At 46.5% G+C, this 14603-nt stretch overlaps 1 protein-coding gene across 10 annotated transcripts in view; it reads right to left on the reverse strand.

The window, feature by feature from the left end:
• Positions 1 to 11050, reverse strand: part of CCDC61 (coiled-coil domain containing 61) — a 27836-nt gene extending 16786 nt beyond the window's left edge. For 3 of the 10 annotated variants that reach the window (XR_005354561.1, XR_005354562.1, XM_038528514.1), the window contains exons 1-3: positions 10474 to 10645; positions 3848 to 4006; positions 3513 to 3595 (exon numbers count right to left, since the gene is read on the reverse strand). Coding sequence is in view for 8 of the 10 variants with exons in the window: in XM_038528514.1 (XP_038384442.1) it covers positions 3513 to 3595; positions 3848 to 4006; positions 10474 to 10630 (399 nt within the window). In the remaining 2 variants the exon portion in view is untranslated. The other 7 variants (XM_038528517.1, XM_038528518.1, XM_038528520.1 and 4 more) reach the window with 7 other exon arrangements.
• Positions 11051 to 14603: the final 3553 nt, after the last annotated feature.

Consider the following 14603-nt stretch of genomic DNA (forward strand, 5'->3'; position numbering starts at 1 on the left):
AGCTGGGCTCCTGAGGCTGATGATCAAGATGGCCCTGCCCCAGGGGCTGGCACAAGGACACCAGAGGAAGAAACTGGAAAGAACTTAAATGCTCCACCATGAGGGACAGCTTAGTGTTGTATCTCTCTCTAAGTGTTGTTCAAAGACCCCTGGGGGTCCCCGAGACCCATTCAGGGAGTCCACGAGGTCCAAACAATTTTCATAATAATACTAAAATGCCATGTGCCCTTTGTGGCTGTGCTGGTATTTACATCGATGGTGAAAAATAATGGTGGGTAAAACTGATGGTGTCCATTAGTGCAAATCAAGCCAGTGATGTCAAATGTACTAGCAGTCACTGTATTCTCTGTTGCCATGCAGTCTCAGTGGGGGGCCAGGAAGGAAGAAGAAACAAATCTAACACAGGAAATCCAACCTAGAGCATCCTTAATGAAGCAGTAGAAATTATTAATTTTATTCAATCTCCATTCTTGAGTACATGGCTTTTTACTACTCTGTGACAAGATGGGAAGCACACATTTTGTGGCATACCAAAGTACGACAGTTGTCTCAGGAAGAAACTTGTGTAATCGAGTTTGGGGCTAAATTAGCCGCTCTTTCATGGAATGCTATTTTTACTTGAAAGAACGACTGACAGACAAAACTCTGGTTATTCAGACTTGGGTGTCTGGCAGGCATTTTCTCAAAAATGAACAAAGTCAGACTGTCACTTCAAGAAAAACAGCTAACGGTATTTGTTGCCAATGACAAAATTCAAACTTCACAGCAAAAATTAGAATTTTGGAAAACTTGGATCTGCCACTGTGTGGTTCAGAAGCTGCTGGATGTTGAAAGACTTCCTGGTGAGATCAGGGAGGATATTAACAAATGTGACTTCCTGATATTGTATAATGAAATGTATCAACATTCAGAAGATCTGTGTAACTCACTGAACCGTATTTCCCACATGACCAATGCATGATATCATAGAGTGGGTAAAAGATCCAAGGAAAGCTCAAGATACATCAAAGGATTTTAATGTAACATAAGACAAAAAGTTCATTGATAGCTTTTGGACTCCACACTACAACAAACCTTTAAGAAATTACCACCTGTCCACTTTTAGTATGTTAGCAAAGAAGGATTAAAGGACTCCCTTTTCCAACTACATATCTATGTGAAGGAGATTTTTCTTTTTTTGTTTTGTTTTGTTTTAAATTTTTATTATTTATTTGACAGAGAGAGACAGAGCACAAGCAGAGGGAGCAGCAGGCAGAGAGAGAAGCAGACTCCCTGCTGAACAGGGAGCCCAATGCAGGGCTCAATCCCAGGACCCTAGGGATTATGTCCTGAGCCAAAGGCAGACACTTAACGGAATGAGCTACCCACATGCCCTGAGGGAGATTTTTCTACATACACTTCAACCAAAACATAGCACAACAGACTGAATGCAGAACCACATCTAAGAATCTAGCGGTTTCTTATTAAGCAAGACATTAAAGAGAGTTGCAAAAATGTAAAACAATGCTATATTTCCTACTAATTTATTTTGTTTTAGAAAATGTATTTTTAAGGCAGCCCAGTTGGCTCAGTGGTTTAGCGCCGCCTTCAGCCCAGGGTGTGATCCTGGGGACCCGGGATCAAGTCCCACATCGGGCTCCCTGCAGAGCCTGCCTCTCCCTCTGCCTGTGTCTCTGCCCCTCTCTCTGTGTGTCTCTCATGAATAAATAAATAAAATCTTAAAAAAAAAAAAGAAAATGTATTTTTCATAAAAATGTAATTTAACATATAACTGATTTATTATTATTAATTTGTAAATATGTTTACATCATTCTCAGTTTTTTTTTCATTCTCAGTTTTAATTTATAAAACACCTAGTTAATATATAACAGGGCAAACAAATATTGTTAAATAAAACCTGCATAAACAAAAGCTCTTTGACGTTCTCAATAATTTTTAAGAGCATAAAGAGGTTGTGACACCAAAAAACTTGAGAACCACTGGGTTAAACAAATCATGCCACAAGGCTATAATGGAATACTATGCAGCCACTAATAAGGATGACAAACTCACAAGTTGATGACAATAATAAAAACAGACAATATCTGTAAAGCACTTATGAGTCAGGTGCTATTCTAAGCTTTTTACACAGAACCTTAATCTTCACCACACTGAAATAGGGACTATTATTATCCCCACATTACAGTTAAGAAAACTAAGGCATGATGCACCTGGATGGCTCAGTCAGTTAAGCATCCGACTCTTGATTTTGGCCCCAGTTATGATCTCAGGGTTTCGAGACTAAGCTCTGAGTTAGACTATGCTGAGTGTAGAACCTGCTTAAGATTCTTTCTCTCCCTCTGTGCCCCTCCACCCATTTATGCACTCTCTCTCTCTCTAAAAGAGAAAAAAAAGAAAAGAAAGAAAAAGAAAAGGAAAGAAAGAGGGGAAAAAAGAAAACTAAAGCATGGAAGGGAAGTAACTGGCCCAGGGTTCCCGGCTAGTAAGTGGCAGTGATGAATCTGACTTCAGAGTTCATGCTATACTACTTACACATACCAAAACATTAACAGTCTGAAGTATGGGATAGAAAGGGGATTATAAGAGACTGTCACTTTCTAAATCATGCACTGAAACACTGTCATTATGAGTGCAAATTTTATCTACAATTAAAGAAATAATGTAGTTCAAAGTTTTAAAATGATGTCTAAATAGCATTCCTGCCATTCTAACTTCCAGCCTTTTTTTCCTATTAATACTTTTAACTACTTGACATTATATATTTTTCTAATTTTCTGTTTCTCCCACTAGAATTCAGCTTCATAAGGATCAGAACTTTGTCTCTTTTGCTCACTGCTGTATCCTAATGTCTACTACCAGTATAGATGCTCAGTAAAAATTACACAAATGAATACCTATATTCACTGATGTGACTAAATGTTAGTGAAATATTGTTGAATCCTTTAAAAGTAGGTTAAAGAATACTTGGGGAAGGGATGCCTGGGTGGCTCAGGGGTTGAGTGTCTGTCTGCCTTTGGCTCAGAGTGTGATCCCAAAGCCCTGGGATCGAGTCCCACATTGGGCTTCCTGCATGGAGCCTGCTTCTCCCTCTCTTTCTTTGTATCTCTCATGAATAAATAAATGAAAAAATCTTTAAAAAATACTTGGGGAAATACGTCAGCTATATAAAATTATACATCTGCAAATACACATACACATACACTTTTACAAGTAAACAGAAGTAGAGAAAAGGCTAGAGTGATTTTTACCAAAATATTAATAAAATATTACCAGGCATGAGTATTAGAAGTAGAGTGATTTTTACTTTCTTCTTTACATTTCTCTACGACATGAATTTTTTATACAGGAATAACTCCTTAGGATCAGAATAAACCACTTACATTTGGGAAAGAAAAAGATAGCCCTGTCCCTTTAAGGAAAGAGAAGGTGGAAGGTCTTGCATACATCAGGTAGGCATCTAACCCCCCCAGGGATCCAGAAAACCTCCCCTGGCCCCCAGCCCTGGCCCCTACCTGGGTAAGAGCTGACTCCAGCATGTTACAGAAGATGTTGAACTGTTTGAAGTTCCCTGTCTTGTGAGTTAGATCTTCGATGACTGGGTAGAAAGAAAAATCCTTCCTAAAGTCTCACCGTTTGCCAGCCCAAGAGCTGCCATCCAAGCTTTTCAACTTTCCCCAATTCCAGTGCCTCTGGCCTGAGGGATGAGCCCTCCACACCGCCCTCCCCACCTTAGAGTCTCTGGTTAGGTAGAAGAGGCAGATGGGCAGGTTCCTGGTTGGACTCATCTTCAGGAAGAAGGTGATCCTGGGGAAGGACAGGTGAACCCACCCAAGGCTGGCACACTCACAGCTGGCATCGAATTCGCCCCGCCACTGATCAGCTGTCATCCGGTCTTCCACCTCCAGCTCTAGCACCTGCCCAGACACCACCACCCGCACGGCATGCTCCACACCCCGGAAGACGTAGTCCACCTGCAGGCCAGCTGGCTGGTCCATGGCCAGTGTTGCTGGAGAGAGGGATGAGACAGAGACCCAGAGGGGCTGAGAGCCCAGGCTCGAAAGCTGGAAGGCCAGAGTTTATATGCTTCCTCCACCATTTACCAGCTTTGGCACTTTAGAAAAGAGACTCCCTCTCTGCGCCTCAATTTCCTCATCTGCAGAATGGGTATAATAATGGCATCCACCTCATAGAGTTGTCATGAGGATTAAATTGGACAATACACATAAAAGCATTTAGAACTGTGTCCATGCCCAACACACGCTGGCTAGTAGAATATATGATTTCTGACAAGAGAATCATGATTAATACTGATTATTATTAATCCTATGCTCATTATATATTAATTATTCAAACATTTGTGGAGGAAAATCAAGCTACAAAGGGGGACAGAGTACTGAGGTCAGGCAGGGCAAATTTTAAATAGGGGATCAGGGCAGGTCTCTCTGAGGAGGTAACCTATGGGCAGAGAACTGAAGGAAGTCAGGGAGCAAGTCATATGGCTATCTAGGGAAAGTGGTCCAAGTTTAGAGAACAGCGGCACTATATATTATCAATGATACACTTAAATCATGTCCAGTGAACTAATAACCAATTTTATTAATTAGTCTAAGTACCTTCTCTTAGCCAATAGGGCTACCACACGCTGTTAGCTCTATGAAGTGGAAGAAAGGGTCAGATCTCTGCCTTCAGCCTGGAATTTAGGGGGTGGCTCAGAATGAGAGCCCCAGGCTGCTTGAGTTCATATCGGGTTCCAGCTATGTGCATATATATGGGCATATATTTAACCTCTCTTGGAGCAAGATTCCTTATCTTTAAAGCACATGCCATCCTGGGTGCTGGGGATATGATAAGCCAAATCATGCCCCTACCCTCAAGAGGGCAGCAATAGTCAGAGGTATAAAAATGTCAAAAAAAAAAAAAAAAAAAAAGCAAAGTAGTAGTAAAAGGAGACATTGTGGGTAGGTGTTGCTCTTTTAGCTAAGGTAGCTAGGGAAGGCCTCTTTGAGCAGCAGCCTGGAGGGGGGTAAGAAGGGTGAATATCTGGCGGAAGAGTGTCGAGGGAAAGGGAACAGCCAGGCAAGAGCTCTAAGGTGGGACATTCCTGGTTTGTTCTAAGAACAGTAAGGGGAACATGAGGGAGGGACAGAGATAAGATATACCGGGTCAGAGGATGCTCATGCAGGCTTTCACAAGCCCACAGGAGGATAACAGTGCTCATCTCCTTGGTGTAAAGATTAAATGAGTTAATCACATTAAAATCCTTGGACAAATTGAGCAATGCCTGACACACAGCAAGCACTCATATACATACTGGCATTATTATTATTACTTTGTTGTTGTGTCTTGAAAGACAACAGAAACAAGGCAAGCCCATTTTCTCCCCAGTGTACAGATGGAGAAACTGAGACTCAGCAGAGTCCTATGCTGCCCCAAAGACAGAGTTACCCAGGGCTGCCCTAACCCATATCATAGGGACCCTTCCAAAGCCTGGTCTCCTCTCCGCTACATGTTTTATTCCTCACACTTTCCCCAAGAAATCCTCGTAAAGGCTGATATCAGAAAATATAATATTGTAAAGCCAGAAAATGATGAGCCCTGAAACTCTAGGTCCCCTCCCCAGATAAATGAATAAGCCCATAACCCTCTGCAAGTAATTTCAGGGGCTCCCAGAATACCACCCTGAGGCCCATCCATACATCCCCTTTCTCCAAGGCTGAAGGACAACTCCCAAAGCCCCAGACATCCTGGCAGGTTCCTCTGTCTCTCAACCCAAGCTCTTAAGTTTATTTGGGGGAGGGGTCTCTCATGTTTGGAAGCCTGTTTGAAATTGAGACACCTTTTTCCCTTGAAAATCCACACTCTCACAATTAGGCACTCTCACATTCTCTGGAGGTTCAGGGGTGAGGTTAATAATCCCTGATCTATGTGCAAACAGCTATGCGGCTCAACATATCCCGCATCCCCTGGTCCTCAGTGCGGGGGTCTGGCAGCGCGGGCCCCGCCCCACCAGGCGTCCTAGACCCCGCCCTCCGACTCGCGAGCCAATCAACAGTCGCGCCGTTCTGGTTACCACGGCGTTGGAGGTACCCGCAGACCGCCCGAGGAGCTTCACTGCCCAGTTCACCACCCCACTCGTGGTACCTAACTCCGGGGAGGAGACAGAGGAATAAAGGGGCCCGTCCCACCCCATCTCCAGCACCAACCCAGCCCTGCTCTTCTCCTTCCCCACTCCCCCACATTAGCTCCCCACTGGCATCCTGAGAATAGCAGCCCTTCACCATATCACAGGGCCTTTCTGTATCCAACCGCCCTGACGTCACTAGCCTCCACCTCAGTCCCCAGATACTAAGCCCCTGAATATTCTCCCCGAATTCCATTGTCCCCTTACACACCTGCCTCCCACACCTCCACACACTTCGCCCGCTCCCTTCCCCTCATCCCCTCTTCTCGCCTTCTGTCGTGAGTGTTCAACGACTGCTGACTGAATAAATCCCACAGCCCATCACTCATTCCCCAGAGGGCCTAGAGATTCTGGACTCTCCTCGCCTCCCCACTGCAGAACCTCCCTCCCTCCATATTCCAGCCTCACCCCTTCTACCACATTCCCGACACCAGCCCTCTCTACTCCCTTTCCCAAGTCCCTTACTGCCATTCATCTCTCCCAGATCGGGGGGCAGGGGACCACATTCCCCTTCTCCGTACACTAGCCCCCATGTTCCCCTGGGCTTTCCTCCATATTTTACCTGAATTTTGCTCCCTCCTATTATTCCTCCCGGATTCTGCCTGCATATTTGCCCAAATGGGGATCTACCTCATTTTCAGCCTGTCTCACATTATCCCCATATTTCACCTGGAGTCTGTTCCCTCCCAGATTCCATGTAAACCCCTTCCCTACATTTTCCACCTCTCTTCCCTGCAGAGGCTTTCCAGAACATCCCCTTTACTCCCCCCCAATTCTGAGATTCCCCAGGTCCCAAGCCCTTCCCTCCTTCACCCCTCACCCCCCGTCCTTCTACCTGCATCCTCCATCCTTGCTCTGTGACCAGTGGCCCATCCTGGTTGCTGGTCTCGTTCCAGTCCCCAGATTCTCCTAGCTCCTCTTCGTCTCAGCTTCCTGACCCTGCATTCAAGGCCCCGCCCTCGCCAACCCGTGACGTCAGCACTTCAACCTTGCGTGCGCTCCGCGTGCACACCCCAGCACCCCACTCTGGCCCACACACCTGACCCCATTTCTCTGCCTTGTGACATCATGGCTTCAGCACACACGCACGTACACGCACGCACATTGCACATACGCCCAAGCACACACAGCTTTCAGACTCCAGCCCTTTTCCGTCTCATCTTTCAATACGGTGAGTCCCCTCTCCGTTTCCATCTGGGTCCCTGGCTCTTCCTCCTCCCAAGAGCGCTCCTTGGATATTTTGGATTTCAAAGCCCTCGCCCTGGGGTGGGAGCCGAGAATCCTCCATGCTGGGCTTCCCCCAAAACAAATCCACATCACCAACTCTCATACGAGATATGGGTAAATCACCACCGCTGTCAACCCCCAACCCTGATGGCTATTTCACATTGTTTGCAATGTGAAAACATTGCCCAGGTGCCACCACCACATATTCCAGCCTGGCCAAGACCTAGCTGCATTCTCCTATGCAGTGTACCCCCAACCCGACATACACACACTGGCATGGCCTGAGTGACTCCTTGCCCCCATTCTAAGCTCACCTTCCTGCCATGTGAGTGAACTCCCCTCCCTTCACCTTGCACCTCCCCCCCAGAATATAGACCAAAGCCTTCCACACTGTTCCCCTGAAACACGTAACCACAAAAGCCCTTTAGGACTCTCCACAATCCACCCCTCCATAGTGCACACTGCAGCCCACCACCACCCTCTGGGGTATCCAAATCTCAGCCCCTATTCTCCCTCAAACACTTTTTTACTTAGATAAATAAGGACTATGTACACATATCAACCAGTGACTTGTCCTTAATTCTGTTCCCTGGTAGATGCCGTAACCATCCCCGATTTTAGAGGATGAAACAGGTTTGCCTAAAATCCTACAGTGAGGAGCTGTCACATTGGTCCCCCTACCCATTACCCAGCTACCCTTCCCCAATCATCTTCTGTTTTCTCCCATAACTTTCTGCTCCTTTCCCTCCATGCATCAATCCTTAGGTGTGGCCTCATACTTTAAACATGACACACACTGCAGGACAGGGACTCCTGGGTTTAGTTCCCGCTCCACCACTTACCAACAATGTGACCCGGGGCAAGGCACTTACCCTCTCTGGGCCTTTTCCCTTCAGTAAAGTGAGGATAATAAAAGCTCCCATCTCACATAGGATGATTGTGAGGATTAAATTAATACATGTAAGGAGCTTCAAACAGTGCCTGGCACTCGGTCAGCTGTTTACCATCTGTGCAACTAGCTGACAGCTAGTCGACAGACCAGAAGCCCAAGAGGGCAGAGCCATTTTGATCATTCTTGTATCTTCAGCATTCTGGCACAGATCGGGGACCACTTGTGAGTTTATGCTAGATGCCAGGAAACGGGGTTCTAGGCACAGGAGATATAGCTAAGGCCCTCTTCCTTTAGCTCACTCCTTTGTCAACAGGTCCCAGCTCCAATGTCCATTCCTGCAGGAAGCCCTCCCTGACTCCCGGGCTAGGTGAGGAGCTGTCTCAATCACCAGTGTCCTCAGCACTGCCTGGCAGAGGGCCAGCCACAGAAGGGGAATTTAATGATGAGAGCTCCAGTACAAGCTCTGAGCTGGTCTGTTTCTTCAAGTGAGGAGTGCAGACCTTCAGCATGAATACTGGTGCTTGATAAAAATGGAGGATCTTTGGCATGATCCCAGATCTACAGAAGCAGAACCCCTGTGGGTGGGCCCAGGAATCTGCATTTCCTACAAGCTCCCGGAGCACTGAGATCTGAGAGCTTCTGCCCTTGGATACCACAACCTGCCCAGTTTATTACTCCATCTTGACCCCACCACTCCAAGACTATCTCAGTTCAACAACACTGCCCTATACCGCCAGGAGTGCTCCTCCCACACCCCAGAAATGGTGGTGATGGTGGTTTAATACAAGTACCACTTTTTAAGCCTCTATGGGCACTTCTAGGCTCTGAATTCTATATTCTTATAGAACCAACACTCTAGTGGGGGGTGGGAGTCTAAGAAGCCAGTAGGTATAAACAAACACTAATATAGTGCTAAGTGTTACCGAAGAAAAACAAAACCAGGTGATGAGGGGGCTAGGGAGAAACAGGAGCTATTTTAGCTTGGGTGGTCTGTGAGGGTCTGTCTGTGGATTTGACATTTGAACAGAGATGTAAGGGAGGTGAGGGAGAAGCCATGTAGACATCTGGAGGGAATGTGATCCAGAGGGCAGCAAGGACTTTCCCCAGGCGGGAATGGATTTGCTATGTCTGAGGAATGAGAAGGCCAGAGTGGCTGAAGCAGTGCAAACAAGAAAGAATGGTGCGAGTTGAGGGCAAAGTGGAGGGAAAGCTGGATCGGGTAGGTCACTGTGGGTTTGGCAAGGACTTGTACTATGTGAGGTGGGAGCCACGGGAGTGCCTGGACCAGGGAGCAACATGATTCGACTTCTCCTTTAATAGGAACCCCCAACTGTGGGATTCAGGGCAGAGGCAAGGAGCCCAGGGAGGAGGCCACTGCAAGAGACTAGAGGTAAAAGCAAGTGGTAGCATGAATCAAAGGAGTAGCAAGGGAGTTGGTGAAATTGGGCTGGATTCTGGAATTGTTTTAAAGATAGACCCATGAGAGGGGCACCTGGGTGGCTCAGTGGTTGAGCATCTGCCTTCGGCTCAGGTCATAATCCCTATGCCCATGTCTCTGCCTCCCATGAATAAATAAATAAAATCTTTTTTAAAAGAAATAAAGATAGATCCATGAGATTTGCTGATTGGCAGATGGCACATGGGCAAGGGAAAGGAAGAGTCAAGGACAACTCGAAGGCTTTAGTCCCGAGTACCTGGAAGAATGCAACTGTCATCAGCAGCTTTGGGAGGCTGAAAGGGGGAAACTACAAGTTTGATTTGGGACAAGTTTTTAAAGCATGGATATCAGTTGGATTTCCAAGTAGAGAAGAGTCAGCCACTGGACACATGAGTCTGGAGTTCAGGGGAGAGATCCAGGCTGCAGACAGGCATTGTCATATAAAGAGCATGCAAGCCAAGAGACTGCACGAGGACAGCGGGTGAGCAGCACAGAGAGAGAAAAGATGAGTTCGTTCTAAGGATGATAAAGCTGAGGCACAGAGAGCCAAAGAATTTGCCCAAAGCTACCATGACGTTCAGTGGCAGGGCCAGCGCTTCAACTCAGGGAACCCAACTCCAGAGCCCAAAGTCTTAACCACCCGGACGGCTGTTGGGAAGTTTAAGAATAATTCCTACAAAACCTGGCACATAGTACGCCATGCATAAACGCTATGAGTGTCATATGCCTTCATACCTCGCTCAGGCACCCCTTCATTCGCGAAGTCCTCGCTCATCCTCCCCGTCGGTGCTGTCCCTAACCTGCCCTCCACCCAAACCAGTTTGCAACTCCTCTCACGGACCTCCGCTCCTCCACGCCGCGCTATACTACCCTTCGCCTTAAAACCTCCCATTAAATCACAGGGCTCTACTTACTGGGGAATTTCTGTATTTTACCGCCTGCTGTCTCCTGCTTTACATGCTTTCCCCATTAAAGACCCTCCTGGGAAATACAAAACACCTCCCCCTCGCCGACTCAGATACTGCCCTCCTACTCACAAGCCCTCCTCAGAGCGCCTATCCGTGTTAAAGGTCACCCTCTCCTGATTCCTTACACTGCCGGGTCAGCTGTCCGCCGCAGCCCACCCTCCCCCAGGGCACCCCCTCCCCCCCCAGGACAGCCACCCCAGCCCGCGCACCCGCCACTCCCGCCGCCTCTCACCGTCTCCACAGGCACCCTTCCTCGCGAGCGGTTCAACTGCCGTAGCTCCAGCCCCGCCCCAGGATCCGGCCTTCTCGCTTCTGACTGGCCCTGGCTGGCTCGCAGCCTACTTCTGATTAGCCAAGACGGACGCCCGTCACTCCGTGTCCCGCCTCAGAGGAGGACCCGCCCCCCAAGACTTGCAATTGGCCCACTCGGACCAGAGATTCCTACATGGGCCCGGTCGTCGGTCCTTTCTCCAGTTATTACTGGCTAATGACCGCTGCCAGTCATACAAAGGGGGTTGTCCCTCGGAGGGGGAGGAAATCCTGGAAGTAGCCCCTTGACCCCGCCCATCACCCCCTGCAGAGGCCTAGGACCCGCCCACGCGGAGGAGCGGGCTGGAGGAGAGTCCGGAGCGCATGCGCACAGGAAGGTCTCGGCCACCGCGGGTCCGGAAGCTGCAGGGAAGTTCTCAGCGTAAAGATGGGCTGAGATTTATCGTTGCTGGGTGCGTTCCTGAAGGTGCTGAAGCGCCTTTGCAGGCCCTGACTTATTTTAACTTAACAACAACCCTGCGGTGTAGGGGCTGCTATGATCGCCACTTGACTATTAAGAAAACAATCTCAGAGAGGTACAGCCACTGCCCGGGGATCGCACAGCCTGGAAACGTATTCCTATTTTGAGCCAATGAATCATCAACAGGGTTGATAGAGCTTATAGAATTTGGTGGAGGAGTAAGGAAGGGGGGAGCGTTCCTTAAGAAAAGAAATACAGAAAAAAAAAGAAAAGAAAGAAAAAAAAGAAAAGAAAAAAAGAAAAGAAAGAAAAGAAAAAAGAAAAGAAAAGAAAAGAAAAGAAAGAAAAAAAAAGAAAAGAAAAGAAAAAAAAAGAAAAGAAAGAAAAGAAAAGAAAAGAAAAGAAAAGAAAAGAAAAGAGAAATACAGGGGGATCCCTGGGTGGCTCAGCGGTTTAGCGCCTGCCTTTGGCACAGAGCGTGATCCTGGGGAATCGAGTCCCACATTGGGCTCCCTGCATGGAGCCTGCTTCTCCCTCTGCCTGTATCTCTGCCTCTCTCTCTCTCTGTCTCTCATGAATAAATGAAATCGTAAAAAAAAAAAAAATACGAAAGCACTAACACAAAATTGGGTATGAACGTGAACATTTGGAATATGAAATAATAACAAATTACATATTTTTTTTCAAATTACATATTTTTAAAAGAGCTGACAAATACCACGAACATTTGCAAAATCCCAAAAGATAACGTAATGTTTTCATTAATTTACTGCCTGACACACCTCTGTGGTAGTCGCCTACTTTTTTGGCTGCATATGTTTATTTCATCATATACTAATCTGCAGGGAGAAAAGTGAATTGTCTTTCCTCCAGTATGCTTGATGGAACTTTTTTTTTTTTTTTTGTCGTTATCATTTAGAAAAGTTTCAGCTTCACAAATCGGTGTTGGTGATGTCATCAAAATCCTTATGGATATCTGTGAAAACTTTCACAAAGTTTAAGTCACATTAGGTATGTTTTGGAAAATATTTTCATGGAGTAACTTCTGGCTCAGTCCTTTTAAGTGTTTTTTATGTTTGCTTTGTTTTTGTTGTTGTTTAATTCATGAGAGACGGAGAGAGAGAGGCAGAGACATAGGCAGAGGGAGAAGTAGGCTCCCTATAGGGAACCCAATGCAGGACTAGATCCCAGGACCCCAGGATCATAACCTGAGCCAAAGGCAGACACTTAACCACTGAGCCACCCAGGTGCTCCTGGCTCAGTCCTTTTACTTACTGACTCACCTCCATTGCACAGGCCACTAAAGCATATAGTCATGCCACAATAGACTGTGGGCCTTTTAGCTAGTGAGTTAGCACCTCCGACAATAGGAACATTCTTGGAAGATGTTCTGAAACCAGGACTGCTAGTTAGGTAATTTAAGTATATCTGAAAGAGGCTCTAAACCACATCACCATATCCCACGAAACCCAACCTAAATGTATCCTCAACTCACCTTTCTCTCCAGCTAGATCCCTCAAATGCCCGAAGCTACTGCAGCACCACCCACAGTAAAGAGAAGTGTAACAGGGGAAAGTAGAATTGGAAAAAGACAGTAGTCTTAACCAATTGCATTTAAATATCTTCCTTTGGCCAATGTTATGAAAATGGCAGAGCTTAGGAACACATTGAAGGATCTTTGAAAATCAGAGCCCTGAAGCTGGCATGAGCTTGATTATAAACCCATCCTGAACATCATGCTCTTGAGTGTCCACTGTATGCCAGAGGCTAATGCCAAGAATCCTGCCCTGAAGCTTAAGGGCCAGTCCTGCCATTGTCACCAACTGGTTGTGGGGTCCCCTGGCCTCTCTAGATACGAGTTTTCTCACTTCTAAATTGAGTGTTGCTAAAAAGACTAACATTTAGGCCCAGATATAAAGTTCACAAAACAGGCCAGTTAGGAACTCGGGCTTTGCAGTCCAAGAGGTCAGGATTAGAATCTAAGACATATGAGGAAGTTAGGGGAAGGAATCCCAAAGCATCCTCTCACCAGCGTGGAAACTCCCATAAGTCATGCCCCTTCCTTGAACTTTGCTTTCTCCATCCATAAATGGAGTTCAATTCATTCCTTCATTCATCAAGCACTTACTGAGCACTTGCTATGCTCTAGGCACTTTTCTGGGTGCTGGGGGTAGGTACATCAGTGAATAAAGAGAAAAAACCCATACCTAGTAGAAGGGAGACAAAGATTTAAATATAAATAAACAAATGTATGTTGTCAGATTTGTGGTAAATGCCATGGAGAAAACAAAGCAGAGTAAAGAGAACAGAGTGGTCAGAGGTGCCTCAGAGGAGGTGACTTAGGAAAGAGACCTGAAGAAAATGAAGAAACCAGCTTTCCGGATACAGAGGTAGAACATTCCAGGAAAAGCAAACAATGAGTGCAAAAGCCCAGAGGTGGGAGCCTGCCTGATGCATTTATTTATTTATTCTTAAAGATTTTTTCTTGTTTATTTGAGAGAGCACAAGCAGGGAGAGGAAGAAGCAAGCTCCCTGCTGAGCAGGGAGCCCAACTGGGGCTTGGTCCTAGGACCCTGAGATCATGACTGGAGCTGAAGCCTGACACTTAACAAACTGAGTCACCCAGGCACCCCTGCCTGATGCATTTATTTTTTTAAAGATTTTATTTATTTATCCATGAGAGACACACAGAAAGAGGTAGAGGGAGAAGCAAGCTTCCCGCAGGGAGCCCAATGCAGAACTCAATCCCAGGACCCCAGGATCATGCCCTGAGCCAAAGGCAGATGCTCAACCACTGAGCCACCCAGGTGTCCTCCCTGATGCATTTAAAGAACAGTAAGGAAGAGCATATGGCTCTTGATCTCGGGGTCATGAGTTCGAGCCCCATGTTGGGGTTAGCATTTACTTAAAAAACAAAAATCAAAGAGGAGGCCAATACTGAGTGAGTGGGAGTATGGAAGAAGACACCTGAAGGGAAACAAGAAGCCAAGTCATGTAAGGTATTGTAAGCCATTGTGAGGTCTCTGGGTTTTGCTCTAAAGTGAGATGGGACCCACTGAAGTGGAGGGCAACCCAGATACAATTTTACTCATGTCGTAAGTGGTGATGCTGGCAGTTGTGTTAAGAATAGGCTGTTAAGGGATGCCGGGTGGCATAGGCGGTTGCGC

This window comes from Canis lupus, chromosome 1 (genome assembly GCF_011100685.1).
Source record: "Canis lupus familiaris isolate Mischka breed German Shepherd chromosome 1, alternate assembly UU_Cfam_GSD_1.0, whole genome shotgun sequence".
NCBI classification, from domain to species: Eukaryota; Metazoa; Chordata; class Mammalia; order Carnivora; family Canidae; genus Canis; species Canis lupus.